Source organism: Ptychodera flava, chromosome 15, assembly GCF_041260155.1.
Source record: "Ptychodera flava strain L36383 chromosome 15, AS_Pfla_20210202, whole genome shotgun sequence".
Taxonomy (NCBI): Eukaryota; Metazoa; Hemichordata; class Enteropneusta; family Ptychoderidae; genus Ptychodera; species Ptychodera flava.
In genome coordinates, this window is record NC_091942.1 from 18,389,978 (window position 1) to 18,414,073 (window position 24,096).

Sequence of the window (24,096 nt, forward strand, 5' to 3'; positions counted from 1 at the left end):
TTTCTGATACGATGGACGCCGATTCATACGTTTTGCTATATTTCAGTGTTATGAGGACAAACACTTCGTTGATTCGTTGAATATTTACAACATTCTGATACCCGCAAGCCTAAACGGTTGGCCTAGACAGTTCTGTCACTAAGTCAACTGGAATTTCGGCATAGTATTTCGAAGAAAACAGGCCATATCTGTTAGTCGCTAAGCCAAATCCCACTGGATTATCATCAGATTATCGCCACCGATGACCTGCATAGCGGAGGATTATCTCACTGCTTTTTTCTTGTCCCGTGGTAGGCTTATATGATCATGCTGTAAAGTTCCCGTCTTGAAGTTGTGGTATAACGACACATTGGTCAAAAGAACTTATGCCATGGCGATAAATTTCATATGTAAAACTGGTAAAAAGAAACGTAATCGATGACAGAACGGCTATATAATGAAGGACTGACAATAAAACAAATAAAAAACGAAATAAATGAATTACCAAATAATGATGAAATAGAATCTTAGAATAATTAAGCAAATTGATATACGATAATTGACAACGAAAATAATACAATAGACATTTCATTTGATCCTGATTTATATCCAATAGTTAAGTAACTTTTATTACTCTCACTTTCTTTCATCACTACTGTACGTGTAGCTGTCAGTGTCAGAATAAGCGAAGGGGTGGATGCTCTTTGCAGAATCAGATTCGGTTGTGAGGGCGCACTAGCACCTCACCCTGGCAATCCACGAGTCGCCAAATCCTCCCTCGATAGATACAAACTGTTGCGCCAAGGTTGTATGTCTAGTTCTCATGCAAGTTACGCTTAATTTTTTTAAATATATGTGTACGAGTGTCCAAAGAGTGTTACTACGTTCGCAACAAAATCATCTGATGATGAACACTCATGGTAGTTTGGAAAAGCTCAACTATAGGTATATGCTCTGAGGAATCGTGGCCTTCTTCAAGTCGTGTTTCTGCTGCCACTGCAATGGCAACGAAATTCTAAAGAAACAGATATTGAGTCAGAATATATGAGGCAATTATGATCAAGATAATCAGAGAACTTGGAAAAGGAAATATCTATACTGACCTTTGAGAAATGAGAAATAAGTGATACACATCAGAGATGTGCGGTATGTGGTGGTCGTCACACCCCACCCTCGAAAAACTTATTACGCAATTCTCCATTTACACCGTATAGTCAACGGACAGCTGACTTACAGGACCTACAAAACTGCATTTAATGTATAGATTTAAAGATTGCTAATATCGACATCATAGATTTCGACAGAGACTGAAGACTGAAGAGCTTTACACCAATATACATACGCATTCAACACCTGGCGATGCAAGTGCCAATCAAAGGAATTCTCTTATGAAAGGGACAGTAATTATACGCTAATATCCAAAACGCATATAATTGTTCATTCTTGTAATATTTATTAATAGTTGGAGATTCTGAAAAAATTTGGCAAAAAATACAAAAATCAATACCAGCTGTTAGACTGTTTTCATTTATTTGTCAAATACAAGTCTGCAAATCAAACTCGACAAAAAAGCATGAGTGACAGACAATCTGTAGTCTTTTCACATATAAGGAGTGATTTGCTCATACCACAGTCATTCCACCGTGACAGTGACCATGCTAAGACCATTTAAACAGGAGATGAAAATAACAATGACAACATACATGAAACTGTACAAAAGTTTTTGTTGCTAATATTTATGTGGGGCTGCTTACCCTGTTTACCCTGTTACTACCATCTCCAGAAAGTTCAAGGATGGTTGCAAGTGGTAAAATCATGTGACAAATGCATTTTCTATCCAATAGCCATGTCAGGCATGCCTGTTTTGAAGCTGCAATGAAGATAAACTATGAACTATTAAAATGACATTCTAGCATTAGTATTGTCTGGAAGAAAAATTAGCTATATTTATAATGATTATTGCTAATAAACATTGCTTCAGTTTTAACAAGATGCAATCCTGTATTGGTCTGGCTAATTATTGTATCAATTCTTTCTGGAAGGATAATACATGTACTAGATATGGCTTGTAGAAAAAATCAGCTTCAATAATATCTATAGTTGATTTTGGATGCATCTCAAATGACAGCAAAAGACCCCTTAACTTTCCTGTGATTCAATACTCCTTGGCTTTCCCAACAAAGTGAAACCTGGACCAGTATTAGCATAGGCTAGTCTCTGTATATACATAAATAGCTCTTGAATCACTCATGTTCATGATAGTACAAGCAGTAAGTAGATTTTTCCATCATTGAGAGATTTATGAATATGCTTTTCATTAAAAAAAGATTATACATATTTTACAAATACACAAGCTAAAATGCACCAGTCATTTACTTTAGACGGCAGGTTGCGCTGTAATGTATTTTCAGCTTGTGGATATATACAAAGTTATATGCACCCATGATAGATTGAGAACCTTTTATAAAAATATTTGTACTATGACAAAATAAATTGCAGCAACTTTTAAACAAATCTGAGAATACGAAACTACATAGCGGAAGTACACATGAGAGTTTTAAACTTGACATGAAGAAGAACACATTCACTTTTGGCATCAAATGCCTCTCTCTAAAGTATACAAACTGGAAGGTGTGAAAAGATATTGCACAAAAGACAAGCACTTCAGAAATGAAAGCAATTCGAAGGCTTCTGTTTATCATTAAACTATTCATCCCTGATTCAGTGTAAAGAGGTCCACACTTATCATTGCTACCATAGGTTTGGGTTGAACCATGGTAGTGAATGGGTAAAAGAAAATAGAAATATGATTTGAAATAAGACTATCTATTCAAAATATCATTGCCTCAGTCGAATGCATCTAAGTAGGTATATAATAGACTGCAATAAAAAAATTGATTGTAACTTTACAGTCAGACAAATCTTTTAAGTGCATTGTGTTCTGGGCTAGACTGAAAGATCTGTCACTTGAGGGAGCTCTTCGAGAGTGTTGAGTGCCCTTGAGCGACAGATCTTTTAATCTGTTCTGGGTATGCTTTCTGAATGGAAGGCAATCTTTAAAGCTCATTTGCCAGGGACATACAGGACTGATTACTTGCAAAATATCCCATATCCAGTAAAATTCCCTCCGGATAGCATCGCCAAGGGTCCGCTGTCTCCCACTGCCACTGTGAAAGTTTCGTCTTCAATTCTGCAAACAAAGTCGCTTGCTGAGGATCTTTAGCGAGATTGTTAAGTTCTTTCGGGTCTTTGACGATGTCAAACATCTCGTATTCGTCTCTGTAGTAGTATTGTCGCAGGGTTTTGAACCAGTGCGTGGGCTGTTGTGCCATCGTTCGGTTGATGATGTCTTGCATGGTTTCTGACAGTGCTATGTCTGACGCGATGGGGTACGGAATGCGGTTGTTGAGATTATGGATCAGGCGGTAATTTTTATGACGAATCACGCGCATGGGATACGCCATGGTGACCTCATGGAAGTCATGGCTGGCATGCACCGTGTCCCAACCTTGCTCCAGCTGTAAAGATGGAAGCAATGACTTCCCGGTGAGCTTGACGTCAATGTTGAACATTTTGTAGCTTGGGTATTTTATGTTGTACCAATCTAAGACCGTCGGCACAATGTCCAGCGTACTGACCATGTCGTTACTCTCTTGACCCCATCGCTGTCTGTGTAACGGTGACGACACCATGAACGGTTCCCCCATTCCTTTCTCATACAGAGTGGTTTTCGCATTGGGAAAAGGAATCCCATTATCTGAGGTGAAGATAACCAGGGTGTTGTCTGCAAAACCTGCATCTTCTAGCTCCTTCATGAAAAGACCAATACCTGTGATGGATTTACAAACAAAATATTGTGAACATCTCCTGTCATTCCCATTTTTCTAAAGTTAAGAATTTATGAAATATTTGAAAAAAGTAATGGTAACATATTACCAGTGAAAGATGCTCTTTTTCAAGTTAAGGTAGAATGCACTTCAGGGACAGATATTTAGACTCTCAAAACTTTTACAATGCTTTTCTGATTTTTCAACTTGTGGGGCTCATTTTAAAGCTCTTGGAGTACGAAAAGTTTTTACCATCTCAGTTTTTCTCCCCCATAGAGTTAACACGAGATGTCAAGCATTTTGAATTTCAAATATTGGTAATTGTTAGGTAATTTGTTTCTCTATTACTGAACACGTGACTCCTGACTACTCGGTGATCAAGAATATCATGATATTCTTGGCTATGTTACATGGAAGCTACCTGCTCAACATCAGTCTCATGTACAGAAAGATGATAATGTATCGCAATTCTTGTTACTGTAGTAAATATATAAGATATGATTATTGCTATATACCTTGGTCCATTCTGCTGATAGTCGTGTACTGCTTGGCGATATCTTCCCTGGCAGCTGGAGTGTCTTGAATGAAGAAAGGTACGATGACTTCCTCAGGTTTGTAGTAGACAGGTTTCCAGTCTTTGATGATGCCTTTACCGGGCTGGCCATTGCCGAACATCTCACAGAAGGCGCCCCGTTCGGCATCGGCCGTGCAGCGGTGAGGGTCGTTGAACCCAATGTACAGAAGGAAGGGCCTGTTTGAGAGGTAAGATCAAATGGGAATGTCAAGGTCAAGTTTTTCAAGGAATTTACTTTGAAACCTTGACCTTCGAGTTCCCTATTACCATGGGATCTCATCTGTGTTAAATATGAATCCACTATTGCGCTCCAAAGCAGATATCAAATGCTGAAGTTACAGGTAATATAATTTTCTTCAGACTTCAATATAACCACTAGAATTACGATGCATTGTGAAACCACTTGAAGTTGACTTGGTATCCCCTAAAGGAAGATCTAAAGGCAGTTTATTTTACTAATAATCAAAAACTTTGTTTCTCAAGATTTTGACAAGTATACAAGCTAACTGAAATTTTAGCTATGACAAGACTCCCTGCCTTACGTGAGGACACATTAAATTTGAAGGTATTGAACACAGACCAATGGCTAGACATGTCTGATATATTTATCACATATAATTAGAATATTTTAGATACCATTATGAAAACAAAGACAAGAATTACTCAAAGTTAGTAAACAGGAGGTGCAACATAACAAGAATGCGATGATATAGAATAACTGTGGTGAGAAATAATGACTGGAAATAAAACAATGAAAGTAAAAGATACATACCATCTGATTCATTTCAGCTAGCATGCGATATTTAGAGATGTTAGACAGTACAGACACAACAACCACTGTGGTAGGAAGGACACTATAATCATTACAGTGAATAGGTGATGTCAGAGAATACAGGGCTTGAAAAACCAACTTTTCAGAGTGTCTTGTTTGACAGTCATCAATGCATGTTTTTTCAGTGCTGGTGTGTTCAGAAATGACATACAATGTGGTATTTCTTTTAGCCTACTCCTGGAAATTTCTTTCAAAGATTTTTTGACAGTTTATAGTTGTAACAAAGTACCATAAATTATAATGTAATGACTGTAATGAGAATTAAATGACAAATGTCCATCCATGTTGGTGGATGCAGAAATTTAGGGTAACTTCTCTCACAGGGTTCATGGTGATAGCAGTCTGATGTGACCAAAGCTTTTCAGGGAAAGAGATCTACAATGGCAATGATAGAAATACTGTTAGCATTTTTTTATTCTGGGAATGGATGACATGTCACCACAGATAGCAAGAACACTTAAATGGGAAGCTGAAGTTCAATGTTTACATACTGAGAGATTCTGACACTTTTGTCTCTGAAAACTAAGTATCAGTTTTTAATGTTTAAGTTGGTATTTCAACTCCTTATTGTTCCATGTTGCAATTCAAAGTTAGGAAGATTTCGGAACCATGTCATGAGGCAGGGATTCTACTGACTATAGCTGGATAAAATTCACATTTAGGTTATGCTTTTAAAATGTACGGCCATTTGAAAACATTTATGAAATTTATCTACCGGTATGACCAGTTTGGTAGAGTTCCCTTAAAACAGCAATCTAGAAAGCTTTTTTACATAAGTTTCTAATTTATAATTGACACCTCATTCTTGATGTGGGCTCTGCATAAAAATGAGATTAAAGGTATTAAGCACCTCGAAAGTGAATGACTTAAACTTTTGCTCAAACTTTCGTAAGGAATCTTTCAACTGTTCTCTTTCAAAATTGAGAATAAAAATCAGGGGTCACTGTGCAAATTTTAGTACTAAAGAAACAAATAACCCAAGATTTACCAATATTTGAAATACAAAATGGCCGCCATCACTCTGTTAACTCTATGGAGGAAAAATAAAATTTTCGGTTTTCGAAAAACTAAGCCGGTGAAAATTGTTCTTTCTCAATGAGCTTTAAAATGAATCCTCACAGATGCTAGATCAGAAAAGAATTGTAAAAGTTTGAGAGTCTGAATATCTGTCCCCAAGCTGCTATCTACCTTAAACCATATTTGATTTTGTTACAAATGATAAGAAATGACATGGGCGGTCAAAATTGAGCCCGCAGATTGTAGGAAACTCAGATGATGCACATGAGTATGCTTTCAAGATCTGATACTATTTTGGGCAAAATAAGTCAGTATCATCTCTCACCTCAACAACAGTCAAAGGAATACAAGTTAGAATGTATACAGCAACATGAAAGGACTCTGAAAACACCTACTCCTACCTCGAATCATTCACATTCAAGAATTTGTGAACAAGTTCTCTCATCTTGGTGATATTCCTTGCAACTTGCAAGAGCGGTTGGGTCTTCTCGTAGTCAAACTTAAACACAGTGGCAGGTTTCACATGCTTCTTTCCTATAAGGCCTGCAGATATATAATTATGCAAATTTTATGTAAATGTATTCATAATAGTATCTATGGAAATTCCTTACCTGGAATCATTTGCATGAAGGAACTCATTGACAAGTGCTTTCATGTGTGTGATGTTACGGGCAACCTGGTACATCTGGTTGTTCTCCTCCGTTCTTTCATAGTCAAATTTAAAGACCGTGTCAGGGTGGACATGCTTTTTACCAATCAGTCCTATCAACGTAAATGAACGGCATCTTGGCGGTGTTTAAAAAGAATCTGACTTGATAGGAGACATCATGAGTTGACCATGGAAAAGGAGAGGCTTTATGGAGTAAGTTTATCATGACATAGATGAGAATATAAAGAACCACAAAGAGCAAGAAATATGCACCTGACATGAGACAAATATTTGTCTGCTTCTTAGAACAGCATATCTAGACACACAGGCAGGATGGACAGTGTGGATTTGTACTGTCTTAAAGAATTAAGAATCTAGAAAGGTGGTAATAATAATAATAATAAAGGATAGGAAGGTGAAAACAAAATTATTGTGGACAAAGAGTACACAAAAATCAGGATGGAGAATATTATTAGAGATTATCCTTATGAGAGAATATTATTACCAATTGTTAACAAATTTTCTATTATATTCATATAAGAAGTGGTGTGTATAACAACTCTTCTCTGTCAGACAGGACAAGCTGATATTATATGTGAATAGGACCTTGTATAGTTTGAGGTTCAAGTCGTCTTATTTTACTGTGTTTCATCACTGACAGTTGAAACAAAAACCCTTTTCCTGCCAAATATGTTTTTATTTTTGACCTACCAGTCCTGATATTGTGGTCTTTGAGTATGAGGGGCAAACTCTTGACATTATCAAAGGCCTGGAAGTGGTGATAACCATGAGCCAGTCCATAGTGTCCGTTCTGATGCTGTGGTAGTCCCGTCAGTATGGAGGACCGACTCGGTGAGCAGCTACTAACAGCGGTGTAGCCATACTTGAAGATGACACTCTGCTGGGCTAGCTTGTCGATGTTTGGTGTCTTGCAGACAGAGTTGTTGTACACTTGATTCTCAAAACCATAGTCATCAGCTGTAAAAAAACCCACAAGATTAATAGATTAATACTTTTTTTTCATATTTGGTATTCTACCAAATTGAGGTATGTTTACCAAAAAGGCGTCTTCATCTTCAATTTTCAATTTGATTATAATTACTAACTTTACCACATGTTGGTTTTCTGTAATTATCAATGAGTCGGTGACTTTGAAATGTGTCATGATACCCAAACTAATCATCTGTTTTGTACATGCGTCCACCTCATACACTGAGTTGTGGAAATGAATTGAAACCCTTTGCAGTATGTTGAGGACAGATCTTACATGAACAACCCCACAACATGTCCTTCTTCTGATGCATTTTGGGAATGCTATGATCATGTTAAGGTTAGGACCTCACAAAATACGTAAAATGTTTTTTGTCTGCTAGCCATCATATTTTGTGACAAGTGGATAATCGTCAAAGCTGAGGTGACAGTCTTTTAAGAATTTTGAGTCAATGAACCAGTCATATTAAAATTTTCAAGATTTACTGTGAATGGAAAGGTATATATTTGTCTAAATGCTTTCAATAAAATATATAACAATGTACATTTGAATGTAATAATATGTCATGAATTAAATAGCAATAACCTTGTGTAAGATTTTTTATTTTATTGATACACCATAGATGGTCACCATCAAAACCATTTTCGAAGTTCACCAGCTGAACCTGGTTCACTTAGTTTGAGGGAAAGACCTGTACTATATGTGAGGATTCAGGGCAAGCAGCAGATTGTATCATGTTGTGAACGCGTGACAGATGTTTTCAGGGTGAATTTGTCGTGAAAACTATTTTCAAGGTTTATTGTTTGTATTGATCCGGGAAGGGCCATTATACATAAACTGATTCCATATTAAAATGGAGACGCCCTCCACATGTTCAGCGCATGTAACTCAAGCACATCACTGATCTTGTGACTGTCCCATGACTGCGACCCTGTCAACAACTTATTGTTTGACCTGGGATGACACAAAAATTCTTTGCTTATTCGAAAGTACAAGATTATTGTTCCTCCCGTAGAGCTACAAATGTATCTGATTTAGCTCCATGGTCGGTCGTAAGCTTATCGATCGATATTTGGCATGTATTATATTCTCGTTATTGTGTATTATATGCCAGTAATTAGTATGATCATGGATGTGCTATTTTTTACATCCATGGTATAATGTTACAATGTATCAATATCACTTTTTGTAGAACCCATTAGTTTTGCATTGCTGTGCATGCATAACCGCCCCGGCCCCAGATATGGTGCTGTGCGGATTCATTTGCACATCGTACATCCACAACACTGTATGTGTGCACTATACACTAACATTGTCATCGCATGTGGTTGCATATAAGACACGCTCGCGAGACCATCAAACAAGAAGAGTTGCAAAAGTGTTACCTAGAATTATGAGCACATTTCTCTTCTCCGCTGCATTTCCTATACTCACACAAAGCGTGGAAAACAGTAGAAATACTTCAATGGAACTGAGAGTGTACGCCATTGAAAACTTCCTCCGTTACGTTAAACTGTTGCCGAAACTGTGTCCTTGATCTGAAAGACTGGGACGGTACTCTCTAACCACGGAGCTAAAAGGAATCCGTGACCTTTATTCGGTTCTTGAAGTGAACCGAGGAGCCAGCTGGTGCCTGAACTCCGTTGGGTGAGCTTCTCGTCTCTTGGAGGCGCCCTTCACAGGGTACCCAACTCCGTACTCTGTGCCTGGTCTGCACCAGTTCAATAGTACGTAAATCAGATAATAGTACAATGTTGACAATATCTACAGTTGCGTCACACAGATCGACCTTGTGACTATTATCAGGTGTGGGATCATCAGTTGAAAATTGCAATGGACCCCTTACTCATCCGCATTTTGCTCCATGTAGGTCATTCACATATTGTTCCATCGCAGCATTCAGTTCAGTTGTAAATGGTCCAGTCCAGACCACATTAGTGAAATTTGTGAAAAAAACGTTGTCATTCCATCAAAGTATTTGACTTCATGGTCACTTCAGTCTTACTTGCTCACCCTGTTTTAATACCACCAATGAAAAATTACCATCAGAGAGATCGTAGATTATAAGAATTAAGATATTGCATACAATGTCTTGTGGGGGACAAATGTTCTTCAGCATTACTTTTGCCAATATTCAAATTTTACCAGGGTTTCCCTCATAATATAAATATAACATGGACAACTCATGGTACCATGGTTCAAACACCATTTGTCGATCTCCAAAATCTTAAGCATATGGGATTTCAACTCTAAGTGTGAAGCATGCTAGCAGGGAACATTTACCTATTGCAGATACCTGGTACCACTATTAAACACTGGTTAAACTTTGAGATAACCCTACTGTAACTGTTATTTTCTATTTTGTTTTTTGTTTTGATCTGGTAAATTATTTTACCTTGAATGATACTGATTATACGACCAGTTTTTATCTCTTTTTACCAACATCATGATACCAGAGGTGACGTAAGAAGTTTTATTCAGACAACAGGCCAACAGTGTCAATGCCCTTAAAAGGCAAGAACTGTTTTGAAGATCAACACACTTTGTTTTTGAAATGTGGTATTCTCAATAAAAGTTTAAATGAAGCACCTTTGAATATATTCAACAATCTGATGAATTTCACTGGAATTAAAAAAATATACTCCACTTAAAGATGAATGAGACAGCAACATCACAAATTTTATTTGTAATATATATGTACTTTAAAACATTACATTGATTGTGGCCAGTCTTAGAGACTCTGGCACAACGTTCACATCCTGTTTCATATACAAGCTTGCCAAAACTTGGTAAAAAATTAATTTCCCCCGAGATGAAGTGAATTAACATCACGGTAGTAACAAAAGATACTTTTCCAGTTGTAACTTTTTACATGTATGTCATTCAGTGAAGGTCTTAAAAGCCCTGAAAATGTTATATATATTCTGTATTTAGATTATTTCTTCAGAGTTGGCTTTAATCTGACAGGAAGTGCATTGAATTATGGGTATAACAGTTGAGAACTTGAAAGGCAAAGTGGTACAGTCACTTATGTCGCCAGGCGTTCCTCCCACCTTTGCCTTTTTTTATTTCACATTGCTTTCTATTCATTGCGTGCAAACTGGGTGTACAAGTCAGCACACTGCTTGCAAGTTAAAGGTTTATCATCAAAAGAATTACATGCATGATATCCAATAATTGCCACACACAGAAACTTGAACAAATTTTTCCATTTTGCATCTAAGCTTTATACTGCTGCAGCTTGGTAATTTGAAGCACTTTATGGCATTTTTTATGAGTTTCATTATGAAATAAGTACCATATTTGTTCTCTTGTACACATAATTTCCCTATAAAAAATTTCAAACATGTTCATTTGTGTGTATCATTAATGTACAACCCATATCCTGCCAAGTTCATATGTTACTATAACATCAAGTTGGTTAGAACCAGTGAGGCATAATATGTCCATATGTTAATTGAGTTTTAACAATCATGTAAACATTTGAAGGCCAATGAAAACACAGATACTGTAAACATGATTTTTACTGAATCAAGCTGCTATAACATTCCATGCTACAAAGCACATGAAAAAATGTGTAGGTTTTGGCACAATACTGCTTTTTACTGACTTTTACTGACTGTAGAACTTGCTTGCTACGTTTGTTTTTTAGTCAAAGAAAGCACAAGGAACTGTCAAATGTCTACAACAAGAGTAGATGAAAGTAGGATGAGAAGATAGAATCTCTGCCTGTTATTGACAATGCTTGAGATCTGCTTTTCCTGTGGGAAGAATGTTAGGGGCTATGTATTACCCAGGTCTGTTGTCGACTGAGTAGATATTACCAGTTTTCAAAATGATGTCAGCTGTTTTGTATATAAAAATATTGTTACCAAGTTAAAATAATTCTCTCAACACAAAGCAAGATTGAGACTTCTTCCAAGTTTCTGTATTTTCATGATTGTAAATGATCAATTCTAATATGCCAAAAGACCATTTCTGTATATACATGTGATTGACTTTCCTAAAAAGTTGTGGTCTGCCAGCAGAGTGTTTGCATGAAAGTCATTGAAAGATTGCTTTAAGTTTATCAAATGCTGTGATAACACTGGAATCTATACAATCTTGAAATGGATTATTGCATAGTTGTACTGCCTATACTCCATTGTACAATGGCATGCATTGTGGATGCTCTTTATAGGACCCAGCATCCTCCAGGACTCCCTGGGGAGCACACATCCAGGGGTCCTCAGTCTCTTGTTGCCATGACAACAACCGGCCCTTCAGATCCTTCAGGATATCGGAGCAGGATTTGTCATTCACGAGATTTGTGATTTCCAAGGGGTCTGTGTTGAGGTTGTACAGTTCCCACTCTGACCTGTAATAGTAGTCATGTAGGGTTTTGGTCCAGTGTAGCGGTTGGTGGCCCTCTGTTCGGTTCAGGAGATCCTGAAACGAGGGTGAGAGGTAGAAGTCCTGGTCAATGGGGAATGGCATTCTGTAGTTTAAATTCTGTATGAGCCTGAAGTTCTTGTGTCGGACGACTCTCATCGGGTAGTACATCGTGATTTCGTGCAAGTTGTGACTAGCGAAGACCGTGTCCCAGCCTGTCGTTGGCTCTTCCGTCAGCACCGGTAGGAGGGATTTCCCCGTGAGTTTGACTGGCTTTTTGAGCAGCTTGTAGGTGGGATAGCTGATGTTGAACCAGTCGAGCACAGTTGGTACAATGTCAAGGGTGCTAGCCATGGCAGTGCTTTCCTGTCCCCATCTCTTTGTGACAAGCGGTGAGGAAACCAACATCGGCTCGGCCATTCCAGGCTCATACAAGTTTGTTCTACCGTTGGGAAATGGAATGCCGTTGTCTGATGTGTACAACACCAGAGTATTGTCCTGGAATCCTGCTTTTTGGAGTTCTTTCAACACAAGTCCAATACCTGAAATGAAACAGATAAGTCTGTGAGTGCCAAATTTATCTGTAGAAAAAAATTATCAGGGTACTACAGCAACACTATTATAATAAATAACAACAATCACTGTGTTTGCAGTCCTCTGGCTGGACATAATCTGCATATTAAGAAATTGGAAAGAGTCACTTACATGTGTATTTCTCATGCAAGCAAATATATCTACTGCTTCAAAATCATCATATACCCATGACTTCACTATGCCTGTGGTACTCCTATTTGTGTCGGTGGGCAAATTTGGGAACTTGAATGATTGCCAGACATCCATGCACAAATAGAGTGCTACCTCTGGTTTCAATATCATCCCAATACCTGTAGTCTGCTGATCTAGGAATTTGCATTGTTGCTCAACATGGAAGAATGAAGTACATGCTACATACAGATTCAATATATGCTGTAAATGTGCTTTCCTTACCTTGGTCAAGTCTGCTGATAGTGGTGTACTGTGCGGCAATGTCAGATCTGGCGGCTGGAGTGTCCTGCACAAAGTATGGTAACTCCACATCATCCGGTTTGTAAATGATGGGCTTCCAGTCCGGTATGAGCCCCATTCCGGGTTCCCCGTTCCCAAACTTCTCACAGAAGTTGCCATACTCTGGATGGGTGTGCCCACAACGATGTGGGTCGTGGAATGCAACATATAGGAAAAAAGGACTGAAATATAAAGTGTAAATTTACAAAAATGTCCCACAGATGAAAATCTATAGGAATTCCAAAAAAATAGCTCTCTTCGACAATTGAACAGAAAGGAAAAACACTGGCTACGGTAATTGATATGTATCTACTGAATAAAACCATGCCCTCATTTCCCAGTAAACAAACAGAAATTCTTGATATAAGTTTAATTTGAGGCTGTAGATAAAATGAAACTCTGAACCTAATTTTTCTGTAATCTATAAAGAAACCACACTTCTTATTAGATGTATCCGGTTTTTGCTGCACATCCAGTCTCTATTCTTTGTCTTAGTTTTTACAATTCTATACTTTTGCTGCTCCTGCATATTTTTTTCCTCCAGTGAGCCTGATTTAATTAACATTGATGAAAAAAAACAAAAACCAAAAATCTATTATAAAGATAATCACATAAACACACAAACAATGACTACATAAAAAGTGAACCCTGTGCCAACATCAAGGTACTTGTTCCAGAATTTCCTGCCTGGACTACATGAATTCAAATTATTCTGTGACTACATTATTTGAAGATTTTACTACTATTGAGTATTAGACTCTCACATAAGAAAATCTGGAAGTTTGTCACTTTATGCACTTTTGAATTTGTGTCTCTAATAATGTATCGTCTGACCTTGTTTTGTTTGAACTGAGAAACTGTTCAACAAGTTCTCTGATTCTTGTGATGTTCCGTCCAACCTGTAAGATTGAATTGTTCTCTTCTGTTTCCGCAAAGTCAAAGGGGTACACAGACTCTGGTCCAACGTGTTTCTTACCAATAATTCCTGCAATAAAAGTGATTTAAATTGACATTATCACAAATTTGGTAAATTATAATACTATGAGGTTAGTACAAAAATATTGCAAACAATGCATGCAGCATATTGCCAAATGCAAAGTGGAGGGCGATGCGCAGCACAAGTGCATCCTTTGCGGTATTTTCAAGATAACATTAAACATCTTTCATTTGCAACTGAGGCATCATATGTTCAAGTATTGACCATTTTTTGTTCCCAATAATTCTTCATCCGATTCATAGCACAAGTGCAGTGTGGTATGCTATCTTGGACGTTGATGCGCTTCTGGATACCCTGTGCACTACACACGTACACAGCCTGAAACCGTTCAACAGTGAACGCACAGATACAGCCGGGGAGTTTCTACCAGGCATAGATGGGACCATAAACAGCTGTGAGATGACTTTTTTGTCTGTATATGCTACGACTTTAATCTTTTCTGTATAAAAGTTTTAATTTTGTAAAAATAGTTCACTAATCATTTCTGGTCTGAGAAATTTCAGTCTAGTTTAACCACATAAACTTAATATGTTTACACATCGCATCTTGAGTACATTTTTCACAAATTTTTAATTTGATGCTCCAGGTGAGTTACCAAGTCATGTGACAAGAGGTCAAAGTACATTTTGACCATTTAATTCCTAGTATGGTACACAAATTTTCTGTCTCAGTGAACTTTGTTATACTGACACCGGTCAGGTTAGGATATGTAATGCACAATCCAAGGTAACTGAATGCTCCCCATTGGTACTGATTCTGCTGTGCCTTCAGATATGCATACTGAAACTTCAACTTATAAATACATTTGTGTAAAAGAATGCTTATATGTCTCACTGTAAGCACTGCATGCATCAGGACACTAATTGTGACGATCCTGAACCAAATAAAAGATCTGCAGAAATCAATGTCTGTGCTGTGGAAACATTTTAATGAAAGATGTACACCGTGTATCTGCTGTCATCGTCGTCAACTATAAAGGGACAGAAGCTGTACTTTTGATATTTTTCACGGTTTTGTTTTATGTGGGAATTGCAAGTTTTGTTCTTCTCCCCAAAGGATGTTGAAGCAGCGACTGTTTAGCTTGCCATCACAGCATCTAGACATGTAGAATGGTTTGTTATACCACTTGTCAGCAATGACAATGTAGATATTACACATGTGCTGCAAGCTGAGTTGACAATCTGAATACTGAGTATCTCCTCATGATTTGGGGAGTAGAACAAGAAACTATAAAAAATTTTAGTTGACATACAAAACAAAATAGTTAAAAAGATCATCAAATGTTACAGTCATAGTCCCTGAACATGAGTGGTTTCCCCATACAGAGAGAAATAGTCTGTGATTTGCTGAGTGTGATGGCAAATTTGTCTCTATGCATCTTTGAACTGGCTTGCGTCTTCACGTTTACCTGTTCTCACACCGGCTTTCTTCAAAATCAGTGGCAGACTTTGAACTTCATCAAAGGACATGAAGTGATGGTAGCCTTGGTGGAGACCATACATTCCATTCTGGTGCTGAGGGAGACCAGAGAGGATCGCCGACCTGCTCGGAGAGCAGCTACTCACGACTGTATATGCGTTCTTGAAGACCACGCTCCGTTTGGCCAAGTCATTGATGTTAGGAGTTTTGCAAACTGTGTTGTTGTAGACTTGGGTCTCAAAACCTGCATCGTCACCTGCAATAAAGTGCATTCATCACTATTACGGCTTTGTAAAATACAACTGTATTCATGAACTATGGCATCAGAAGCTTTTGTGGTCCGTTCTCTTCATGTGTGTATGTTATAATCAGGATTGAATGGATAAATTGGAGATAAATTCCATTATATCTTTTTGTTGTAAATGGACATTGAAGAAAAGGTTTAGGTAAGAAAAATTTTCATCTGCCATCTTGTATCAGGTATGAGGGATTCTGCGTTATTCTTGTCAAGCAAGTGACACTGCTTTCGTGATTATGAAGAGCCACACTCCTAATACTCAATTATCAAAGAGAAGTGAGATGATCTGGGGGCAATGGGAAAGGATAACCAAAATTTAAAGTCAATGGCTGGTTCAGTTGCAGTTTGTATTTGTACATGTTTCTTAAAAATAAAAGACGACATGTTCACAGAAGCTGAAAATCTTAGGAAATGATCACCATGATTTTAATTGAACACTACGTTCATCTATTGATGATGTTAACAGACATGCCCTCATAACCAAGTACATTAGACCTGTAATATATCATCAGAAACACCAAAAATTACTGCAAGTTATCTATGTAAACTTTTCTGATATGCATCCCATTGTGTGGGATGATCATGGCCTTATTAGAATGTAAAACCTTGGTTTCTGTTATTTCACTTCCTTCCTTCCTTGGCTGTATCACACAACTTGAATTTTCAGGGACCTTCAGTTACAATTAACTTGTTCCAAGTTCCCGTACTACATAGTTCTCTGTGATGTTGAAAGATTATACTTCGGCGGTAAGTGACAATGTCTTTTTACTGAGTGTCCTCTTTTGCCTACCTACACTTTTACTTTCCATACCATCATGCTTCACATGTTACAATTGAATAGCTAGGCTACATGTGAAAACAACTGTTCTTTTAGCAAACGGCCGATTTATGTTCAAGATATTGTGACTTGTAAATTTGAACGGCAGTTCTGATAAATGTTGTGGCTCGGTATTGGTTCTTTGGTCACTGCACCGTCCAAGCAATCAACTGCCTGGCCAACTGAGGGAAAATTTTCAATGTTGGGAAGACTTTTAATGCCTGTGATATGTAACAGGTGGTAATGCAGATGTGTATATGTTGAAGCCAAACAATGTTGGGGTGTGTCTTTACAACCCCTCATTGACAAGTCTAGACTTTGGCCCAGTGTTTACTGGCGCTAGTATTTCACAGTTCTAAAACCGGAAAACACCAAACTACACTACTTTTCGAAAGTTAGGCATGCTGGGTGAAAATGGATTCATGGATGTACCACAATTGTTACGTTTGTGGTACATCCGTATGTGTGCAATGGGTCCCAGTTGTGTAGAGCCTGGGTATGATGGAGCCCTGGGCGTTGGGCGAGTTACCATGGCGATTTGCTAGACGTTCAGTCAATAACGACACTAAGCTGATCTCAGCCAGCAAACGAGATGCCTCAGGGCCTCGACTTGTTGGGGGTACACGCCCACAACACAGTACTACTACTAGTGTACCTGTGCAGAGTACGATCACACAGCTACACTGTCGTGTGGAACTCTTGAGGTGAAAAATAATACATACCGACTATGACCAAAACGTTTTTCGCCTGAGAATACTTCGCAGTACATAGTGTGACCAATAATATAACTATAAACAACCAAAGCACTATGCTTTGCAACGTTGATTTCACGTGAAACATTGCATGCGAACTCTTCTGCTCCACATTGATTCTGCAAGCCGAGCGCAGAATATGTAGCGAAAGGCTATACTTCCGGGTAATTGTTTGTATTAAATTTCCCATGATGCACTACTCTCATGCTGGTTTTGCAATGCCTTTCACTTAGAAAAAAAATACTTTTATTGTGAAAATATAACCAAAATTAAAAGAAAATCTCGCTTGCATGCTGTTTGTAGCTTAAAGTTACAAACATTAATTTTCTAATCCCCCATAGCCCAAAAGTGCAACCTGATGAATTATTAACATGCTGCGAGGTCGGTCATGACGACACATGCATAATAGAAAGGTTAAAGGTTGTAGGGTCGGCAACACCGTATTTACGCTCAGCAATCGACAGCGTGGCGGTCTAGGCACAGTACGTTGCGGCGGCGACGCTCCTCTTGAGTAGACGTTCCTTTGCTGATCATGGTGAGAGTACTAGATATTGCAGTTCAGAAGAGCGTTTATTGAACACATCTTTTAATTGTACTCAGAGAACGGGGCGATCCGAGACAATTTACTACACCCCAGTCTCCAGGCGATCAGGCGAAGGTGTTCGTATTTGATTCGGGGAATATTCCATCAGTCGCTATGTTCTCGCCAGACAAGCGTCTTGTCGCCTGTTCAAAATCACGTGTTACGTTGATCTGAAGATTTCTCTGCCGTTGATTTGAAGCGAGACGGTGAAAACAGGTAAGTTTCGTGCAGCGAAATCGTTTCACCGAGTTAGATCGGCTGAAAAAGGTTTACGTGTAATGTTTGATTTGAGCCAACTACGCGTATTATGTTTCCCGAAGTTTACATTTCGCGGTTTACGAGGCAGAGCTGTCAGTGTCACTATACACAGAGATTTGTGCATGGGTGTTTGAAACCTGTACATGTGAGGTGGGAAAAGAGTTATTCTCACATTAAGGATGTATTCATCGTCCATGTACGCGTGATCGACGGTGCCGACGGAGATTTTTGTCTGAACAGAGCAGGTAAATTGTTTAGCGGACATAATTTCATTCTCGTGGAGGTATCACACAGAACGAAGTCCCGTAACTGTAAAAATGCCTACGATTAAATTTTACCCTTACTTAAACCAAGATTTAACAATGCATTTTCCTTTCACAAAGTCAGTGAAAGAACAGTATTTTTTTTTCTCATGTAAAGAATGGAGACATCAAGATTATTCTGAAAATTGTAATATTCACAGCTGTGGCGTTTACGTTTGACATTTATTATGGAAATTACCCGAGGTTCATATCCAAAGATCTGTGAATGAGCGGCGTTCACAAATGCGCGTCAACTGAGTAAAAATGTTTAGGCCGGAAAATTCAAACGTACTATACCATAGACATAATCATAAGACAGTGGTCTCGCTTCTACTGTCAGTGTCTATGACACAATGAACCTGCTTCCAAATGACGACAACAGCGTCATAGGCAACAAATAAGACAACAGCTGACACACCGGACGTAATGAATGGAAACTTTGCATACTAGTGGCACTCTTTCTGGTGTCAAGATTACATTTTGGTGCTGTGATGGCTTTACAACTGCTCGGTTTGTCATTTGAAGCAGCAGTTTTTTTTCTGTATCCACAAAAATACCAGAACAATGTCGATCTAAATTGTTTAATTATCAAATACCCTAATATTTATTTGCTTTTTAGAATTTTCTCACCATTGATTGAAGGCATTTATCAGCTCATTATCTATGCAAGATTAATTGAATGTTCCATTGTTCAATTTGGATAGGTAATAGGGCACTTATTCTAATTTATTGTTTTCATGAAATTTTCACAACATTGAAATAAAGTAAACTCGGACTAGTAGTTTCCGACTGTATCAGATTTTCTGTATCACATGTTGCATAACACTGTCAGATACTGGGTGAAATCTCATATTTTATCAGTGAGGTCACACAATTGAGCAAACAGGAGTGGCAGAATATAATTTCACAGTGAGCATTTTTCTATTATTTGTACTGAACACACACACTGTTCCCCAAAAATATCAGGGCAACATTTTACCAATATTTATGATTTTTTCTGTAAGTTTTTCCATGATTTTGGACTATATGGAGATAAATTTTCATGGACTACACTTTTTGACCAAAATTTTATGAAAAATCAGAAAAAAAAATTGTCTAGATCTGAAGAAATTGTTGGCGTTATATTGTATAAAGGCAACAAAAATTGACTTTGACACTCAAAGGGTTAACTGAAAATTCAAAATTTACAAACATATGAGTACCAATGCACGTTATGACAGCAGATAAATGCATGTCGAACTAGGCTCTTATCATGTTCTGCTACTAGTATTGTCCAAATGTCCCACTGCCAGAAATTCATTCTGTTGAATGCTAGCAAAACATGTTTACTGTGAATCAACCATCACATGATGCAAGGTTGTTGAGTTCAATAGATCAGCTGATGGACAGGCATTGTTGAATCCATACCAGTCTTACTACGGCTGACACTGTGATCATGTGATGTATGGGTCAAGACGCTCTATTCTCATGTATACAGTATGTAGATATGGGCAGTCTATTTTTCTACCTTACTTTCGTGCCAGGGTTTCTCTTTTGCTACAGTAAATTCATCCATCTTCAAGTTCAAGAAAGACCTTGAACTCAGAGGCTCATAAACTCAAGCTTTCATGTTTATGATTGGATTGCTTTTGACAATGGGCTATTTTCATTTGACGGTCAGCTTTCGATGTAGTTTTTTTGGATGAGTTTCAACCTTCAACTAGGTATGGTGTGGAGTCGTCCTGACACATGACAAACATGTGACTTCAACAGAACATAATACATTTTATAATGATTACTATTAAAAACTTTGTGAACAAGTTTACTTCCAAACAAGTTTTCACAAATAAAATTGTATATATTACTATGGTTTGTAGTATTCTTATACCACAGCACTGTACCTAATTTGAATTTTATCCTTGCTTGAAGATATACTTTCACTCTGACAATGTAGTGAAACAGCAATTGTTTTCTCATCATTGGTTGACCTAAGCTCTTTGATGAGGTAACATAAGTATTGAAACTCTGATTTGCTGAGCACGTATAACTTTGAGAGAGGGCATAAAACACAAATTTGCCCCCAGGGTTTTTAAAAAATTGCTGGTTTTTGTTTTGTTTGGTGCAGGTTTTTTGTTGTAACTCGAATTACTAAGCTGACATTTGTAATCATATTTAAAAGAAATATCGGCATGCAATAAAAAAAAGTCATAAATATATCGTAGAGAAGTGGGTAAAATTTCATTTTTATTTGCGCATATGTTGTACACTGTTATATTGCTTCCCAATTTTGGGCAAATATTACAACCATTTCCTCTGAAGTGGCTGTTCGATTAAAAAAAGTTTAATAGTCAGCACGTTTACTTTGTTGACATGAATTATCCGACTCTCATATATCTCTGTCAAGATAACATAAAGTAGCATGTTTTGGTGCCCCACAGTCTTTTTATTTCAAGCCAACAATTTAGCAGGGAGGTATAGAGAAAAAGGGATGTATGTTTGCATATTTTAGGCTTGGGCTCTGTCATTAATGGTTAGAGCAGTGAAAGCCAAATACGGAACCACAGACCACAAGGTCACTTGGGTGCATTTCTGGTACATGTATACATGCTAGCAGCCGTAGACAGAGATTTCCTCTCGGACTGTATAGCTAAAAAGTGTGCGCAAGCTCCAAGGTACTGTGTCAAGTAGGGGTGAGTGTAAGCCGATAGCGGCAACCGGCCCTCAAAGAAATGTACTCCTTGTACCTTTGTAACAGTAATTACCTGTTGACCTATGGGGGTTCGAAACATGTTTAGTCATTGCTATACCAGTATCCGACCACACCTAAATATAAAGACTGTTAATTATTTGTAAATCAGTTTAGTACTATTTTGGTTTTGTGTTCAACTGGTAGTCATTAGTTTGATGGTATTAATGACAGGGCCTATATTTATATGTACATGTATAAATATATGATACTATTTTCAAAGTGTTTGCACAAAGCATAGACCCTCGAGGGTCTATGCACAGACATACCAGACAAAGTTCAAAAATCAGACTTCTGTATCAGAAATGCCAAGGTACCAAGAATGACCAAAACTGAACTGAATATGCTCGTTTGTATAAGACAATTGTTTTCAGACTGAATATTGTTAGGACAAAAAAATGAGAAATATGGCTGAAATATTAACATATGCAAATTTTTCATCAAGTTAATATTTCAGAAATATGACCATCCCTTGAAACCTACATACTAGTGTCCAAGATTTCAGATAAATCTTTCTATAGACAGTAATATTTTGACCAAAAACGAGGAAACCAGTCTAAAAGCTTACATCTTGAAATGTGATCATTACTCGTTCACAATATGAGTAAAGATGTCATACAAATCAACCCACTGAACTTGAAAGTCATCAAACTGGAATGTTACAGAGAAAATATTTTAATCAAAAATGAGGACAAAATCCTAAAAAAATGTAAACATGCAATTTTCATAATCATTTCACCTAACCAGAGTGAGATCATCTCCAGTAAGCTACAAACAAAAATTTAATGTGATTCAGGTACAGCTGTTGTAAAGATATCAATAACGTCCAAAATCATATATGTAAATTAATGCTAATTATTCAAACGTTGCAAGCTAGCTGACAGCCGCTTAGTTTTCAATTTCCATCCTTGATAATGAACTAAAAATTTAAAATTTTCAATTAATGTTACTAAAGCGTTTGTGAAGTACCATAGTGTTCACAGACACACAGACAGACTGCATGGCAATGTCAGCTTGTGTGTATGAATACGAGAGCTAAAAACTACAGTTTGTCACTGGTAGCGAGCTATTTGTGCCTGGTACATGGTCATATTCTGACCTATTTATTACATAGGAAGGACCTAATTATGCTACCAGGTAGTTGACAGTTTTACAACTTTGAATTTAGACATTTAGTATGTATCTGAGATATAATCCTACATACAATACCTTGCAATAAATAATAATACATCCATACCACATTGATCCATGTAATTGATGACTTTTGAGCTGCCGCAGAGGTTGTCGTGTAAATTAAAGAAATTCAAAATTGAGAATTACAAAGCCACAGTATTTTACAACTGCCATGCAGTTTATATTTGTGTGATGAATTAATCTGTCATGCAATGAAGTTAGATAATGTGTCAAAACAATTTGCACTTAGCAACAAAATGGACATAAAACAAAAGCACGTAATGTGTGACACCAGGGAAAAACCATTCTTCAATGGGGACTGAAGCATTATTATTTTCAGAACATTTCACAGGAGGTAAAAAATTCCGATCAGTATTTGGCTCTCCTATTACCAGCCAATCTGATTAAAATTGGTTGTAGAGGTGATGATGTTCAGCCACTCATGGTTGTTTCAGATAGCCATGACTAAGTGCAGAGATGTTGCATCTCTACAATACCCATGGTTGTAACTGGCAAGATGGAGAGCTGATCCAGAGAGAAATTACAATGAGCAGAAACATTGCCATTTTTACACCATAATCAGATTATTTAAAACAGCATACTTCGATAAGCCATGTGATTTTGCAGACCTGTTAATCCTACAACAGCACTGGTCTTTTGGACCATAATGAGACCAATTCACAGATCTTTGCCAAAAAATTGTAGTCCTGGAGCTTTTGTCACATGATCTATTCAACTCTGATGTATGTCTTATTGTAGACAAGCAAACAAGATATTAGAGTGAGGATTTTTACTTCGCACACAAAATTTAAAATCTCAGTAAAATATCACTTTTCAGTGATTTGAACGGAAGGGCCAGGTGCACAGTCCTTTCTTTCAAATGCTAATTCTTCTAAGAAAAATATTGCTTTTTGTTTGAAAATGATACTATACATTTTCCCCCATATTTTCTCAAATTTCTGATCTTCAAGGTACAGTGACTGCTATTGTCATACGGTGCATATAATTCACTGATAATTACACAACTTAGGAGGAAAAGTTTTGTTTTTTGATGGGAAAGTTCCTGTAATAGCTGTACATGCCTGTTTTTCTTTGATTTCTGGCATAGGTGATTGATGCAATAGCTGACAATTTTAATATTATTGCTTGTATGATTTGCCCACTCACCTGCAATGAGAGAGTTAATTTTTTCACTGTATCCAGTGTATTAACAAATTTCCTGCACCAGTGATTTCCTGCGTGCATCGCTGAAGAGAAATTGTCACCAAAAACTTTCCGGCGAAACGTGGACTCTACAAAACGAGGTGACAATACTGTGGTGAGAACAGGGTACAGACTTCCCCGCAGCATGATCACTATAGCCTTGTCTGTGTTCAGAATGCATAGCTATAGCACCAGTAACACTGATATCAACAAGTCTAAGGGGTGCTGACCAGGTCATCGTCACACTTTGCAGTCTTTGGTGAGTGGCCAACCTATGACCCGTAC

General features: G+C 37.6%; 3 protein-coding genes across 7 annotated transcripts in view; 1 reads left to right on the forward strand and 2 right to left on the reverse strand.

The window, feature by feature from the left end:
- Window positions 1–1,492: 1,492 nt before the first annotated feature.
- Window positions 1,493–9,583, reverse strand: LOC139151418 (N-sulphoglucosamine sulphohydrolase-like). 2 transcript variants are annotated; one of them, XM_070724206.1, is made up of 5 exons: window positions 9,255–9,583; window positions 7,590–7,856; window positions 6,841–6,991; window positions 4,322–4,557; window positions 1,493–3,808 (listed from the first exon to the last, which is right to left on the reverse strand). In XM_070724206.1, exons 1-5 carry the CDS (start codon window positions 9,355–9,357, stop codon window positions 3,036–3,038), a joined length of 1,530 nt encoding a protein of 509 aa, XP_070580307.1. In that variant the 5' UTR covers window positions 9,358–9,583; the 3' UTR covers window positions 1,493–3,035. The 2 variants fall into 2 exon arrangements, with proteins under 2 accessions (XP_070580307.1, XP_070580308.1); XM_070724207.1 differs by lacking the exon at window positions 6,841–6,991 and adding an exon at window positions 6,631–6,772 and having other exon boundaries at window positions 9,255–9,514.
- Window positions 9,584–10,527: 944 nt separating this feature from the next.
- On the reverse strand, window positions 10,528–17,772 carry LOC139151417 (N-sulphoglucosamine sulphohydrolase-like). Its single transcript, XM_070724205.1, has 5 exons — window positions 17,538–17,772; window positions 15,690–15,956; window positions 14,119–14,269; window positions 13,228–13,466; window positions 10,528–12,782 (listed from the first exon to the last, which is right to left on the reverse strand). Exons 1-5 carry the CDS (start codon window positions 17,755–17,757, stop codon window positions 12,004–12,006), a joined length of 1,656 nt encoding a protein of 551 aa, XP_070580306.1. The 5' UTR covers window positions 17,758–17,772; the 3' UTR covers window positions 10,528–12,003.
- A 204-nt stretch (window positions 17,773–17,976) lies between these two features.
- The window catches only part of LOC139151419 (sodium-independent sulfate anion transporter-like), a 117,528-nt gene continuing 111,408 nt past the window's right edge, over window positions 17,977–24,096 (forward strand). For 3 of the 4 annotated variants that reach the window (XR_011556419.1, XR_011556420.1, XM_070724209.1), the window contains exon 1: window positions 17,977–18,366. The gene's annotated coding sequence lies outside the window, so the exon portion shown is untranslated. The remainder of the gene's footprint in view (window positions 18,367–24,096) is intronic. The other variant, XR_011556421.1, reaches the window with a different exon arrangement.